Consider the following 2928-nt stretch of genomic DNA (forward strand, 5'->3'; position numbering starts at 1 on the left):
GGGGGGGAGACACAGGAGAGGGGAGAGAGAGACAGTGGTAGACAGAGGGGGGAGAGAGACAGAGGGGGGAGAACATGAGTGTGTTGCTGTGACTTCAGTCTGAGCTGGTCTTGTTCTCTCCTCACAAACATCTGGACAAACAGTTTCCTTATAGGGAGGTGAAGTTAGACAGGAAGCACTGCAGACTGCAGCACACACACTAACTAAACACTTGGAGTGTCCAATCACAGTGAAGCAGAACCCTGCAGGAGCTATTCAGACTGAAGTGTGTGTAGTTTAGGTGGTTCAGGAGTACAGCGGGTTGCCTGTTAATCAGAAAATCGGCAGTTCAATCCCCGCCTCCTCCTGCATGTCTAAGTGTCCTGGGGTAAGGTGCTGAACCCTGAGTTGCCCCCGAAGGCTGTTCAATCAGTGTGTAAAGCACTTTAAGTAGTCGGTGTTTATTTACCTGTAGTTTGGACTGTCCGGATGTTTATTTACCTGTAGTTTGGACTGTCCAGGTGTTTATTTACCTGTAGTTTGGACTGTCCGGATGTTTATTTACCTGTAGTTTGGACTGTCCAGGTGTTTATTTACCTGTAGTTTGGACTGTCCAGGTGTTTATTTACCTGTAGTTTGGAGTATTTATTTACCTGTAGTTTGGACTGTCCAGGTGTTTATTTACCTGTAGTTTGGAGTATTTATTTACCTGTAGGTTGGACTGTCCAGGTGTTTATTTACCTGTAGTTTGGAGTATTTATTTACCTGTAGTTTGGACTGTCCAGATGTTTATTTACCTGTAGTTTGGACTGTCCAGGTGTTTATTTACCTGTAGTTTGGACTGTCCGGGTGTTTATTTACCTGCAGTTTGGAGTATTTATTTACCTGTAGTTTGGACTGTCCGGGTGTTTATTTACCTGCAGTTTGGACTGTCCAGGTGTTTATTTACCTGCAGGTGGCTGACGATGCAGAACGGCTCTGGTCGGTTCAGTCCACAGGTGGAGGTGGATGACAGTTGGTGGGATCGGCCAATCAGAAGATCTCCTGTTGCCGGGTAACAGCTGCCCTCTGTGCACACGTCACTGAGCTCTGGGAGGCTGACCTCCTCCTGGGCCCCGCCCTCCTGAGCGCAAGTAAACGCCTGCAGAGCTGAGAGGAGAGGCTCTTACTGAGAACGGACTCTGAGTGGACCTGGGACCAGAGACCTGATCCCATCAGTCTGACCTCATTTACACATCAAACTGATCTGAGACCAAATTCCCCTGCAGCCCTGATTCAATCTGAGTCCTCTGAAACAACTTAGCTGATCTGAGGTCTGCTACAGTCCCCCCCCCCCCCCCCCCCGACCCCCCCCCCCCCCCCCCGAGGGGGTTTGAGTTTCAATGATAAAGCGCGACATAAATGGTAATGCTTTAATATTATACATTATATATTATTATTATTCATCCATCGTCAACCGCTTACCCTGCTTACAGGGTCGCGGGGATCATTATTATTATTATTATTATTATTATTATTATTATTATAATAATAATAATAAATCTTTGTCTGAAATCATCGACTAGTTTCTTTCATGAGGTCCAAGGTCCCGAGTGGAACCGTTAGTTCAGAGTCCAGGTTCGGGTTTTGTTCCAAAGAAAAAAAGACGTTGTTAAGCTCTGATACTTCTGCTTGGAAGTATGAAGTATTGCTGTATAAGTATTTTGAGTATTCGTAAGTATTATAAAGTACTGGTGTAACTGAGAAGAAACTCACCGAGCAGAACCGCCAGCTGGAGCTGCATCATGCTGCTGATCCGGACTCGGATCTCTGATTAACGGCTGAAATCCGTGACCGTTAAAGCCTCCTGAAACCTGAACCCCTCCGAGCGTCTGAACCTCCTGAAGACCAGTGCAGACTTCCAGAGCCCCGCACCCCGCAGACCACCTCATACCGGCACCCGCACCTCAGGACGACACATCCGGGCTGACCTTCAAAATAAAGCTGGGTGTATTTCAACAGAAACGTTCCTGGTTATATTTTCTAAGAATCACAGTTAAATACAGCTGAAACATACGAACCAATAAAAATACACAGCAGTCTGTTATTCAGATAAAGAAAGCAGGCGCCCTCTGAACTTGATCCAGCAGCACGGAGGCTCGCACTGGGCCTGGTCAGGGTCACCACAGGCCATGAGGAACAGAGGACGCCTGGCCTGCAGGTTAAAGGGGACAGGACCTGAGGACACCTGGCCTGCAGTTAAAAGGGGACAGGACCTGAGGACACCTGGCCTGCAGGTAAAAGGGGACAGGAGCTGAGGACACCTGGCCCGCAGGTTAAAGGGGACAGACAACATGAAGGATGTGGTTTATTGTGAAAAACAGAACTTACAGATGGTGTGGGACTGACTAGGACAGGGTCAGAAAGTGCCAACAACCAAAATAAAAAGTAAAAACTGGAAGAAAAGCAAACTAAATATAAAGTGTAGATAATCTCTGAAGTGTGTTTAGAGACTGAATCTGATTTTATGCTGCGTTAAAATCACAAAACGCTTCAAAATGTGAAAACATAAATGAATTTGAACTCATTGTTTCAGTCCACCCTCAGTCTGATGCTTTTATTCTGAAAATAATCTGAGCTGACTTCCTGTCTGACTCTTGCTCCTTAAGTTTCCACCAAACGGCCAAAAGTATGTGGACACCCCTCCCCCGGTCTGAGTGGCTTTCCTGTTTGACTTTCAGATAAGAGAAAACTTCATGTCACAGCAGACAGATGAACGAGTGAACGAGGGAACAGATGAACAGATGAATGAATGTATTTTCTTGTAACGTGTCCAGATGAAGAAGTGAAACAGCTGGAGCAACATTCATGTGTTCACCTTTTTTTTCTGTCTTAGTAGAGTCCTGAAGAATCTGGTACCCCCGTCCGTCTCCCCCCGTCTCGGCTCTGTAACAGACAAAGACATTCCTG

The 2928-nt window shown here is 46.4% G+C and overlaps 2 protein-coding genes across 2 annotated transcripts in view; one reads left to right on the forward strand and one right to left on the reverse strand.

The window, feature by feature from the left end:
* The window catches only part of lamb1a (laminin, beta 1a), a 21805-nt gene extending 19952 nt beyond the window's left edge, over positions 1 to 1853 (reverse strand). Inside the window, exons 1-2 of the mRNA XM_046037773.1 lie at positions 1735 to 1853; positions 929 to 1128 (exon numbers count right to left, since the gene is read on the reverse strand). Coding sequence (XP_045893729.1) covers positions 929 to 1128; positions 1735 to 1765 — 231 coding nt within the window. The 5' untranslated portion in view covers positions 1766 to 1853. The remainder of the gene's footprint in view (positions 1 to 928; positions 1129 to 1734) is intronic.
* Positions 1854 to 2150: 297 nt separating this feature from the next.
* Positions 2151 to 2928, forward strand: part of LOC123961525 (E3 ubiquitin-protein ligase TRIM21-like) — a 7878-nt gene continuing 7100 nt past the window's right edge. The window contains exon 1 of the mRNA XM_046036995.1: positions 2151 to 2255. Coding sequence (XP_045892951.1) covers positions 2151 to 2255 — 105 coding nt within the window. The remainder of the gene's footprint in view (positions 2256 to 2928) is intronic.

The sequence above is a fragment of the Micropterus dolomieu genome, linkage group LG22 (genome assembly GCF_021292245.1).
Source record: "Micropterus dolomieu isolate WLL.071019.BEF.003 ecotype Adirondacks linkage group LG22, ASM2129224v1, whole genome shotgun sequence".
NCBI lineage: Eukaryota > Metazoa > Chordata > Actinopteri > Centrarchiformes > Centrarchidae > Micropterus > Micropterus dolomieu.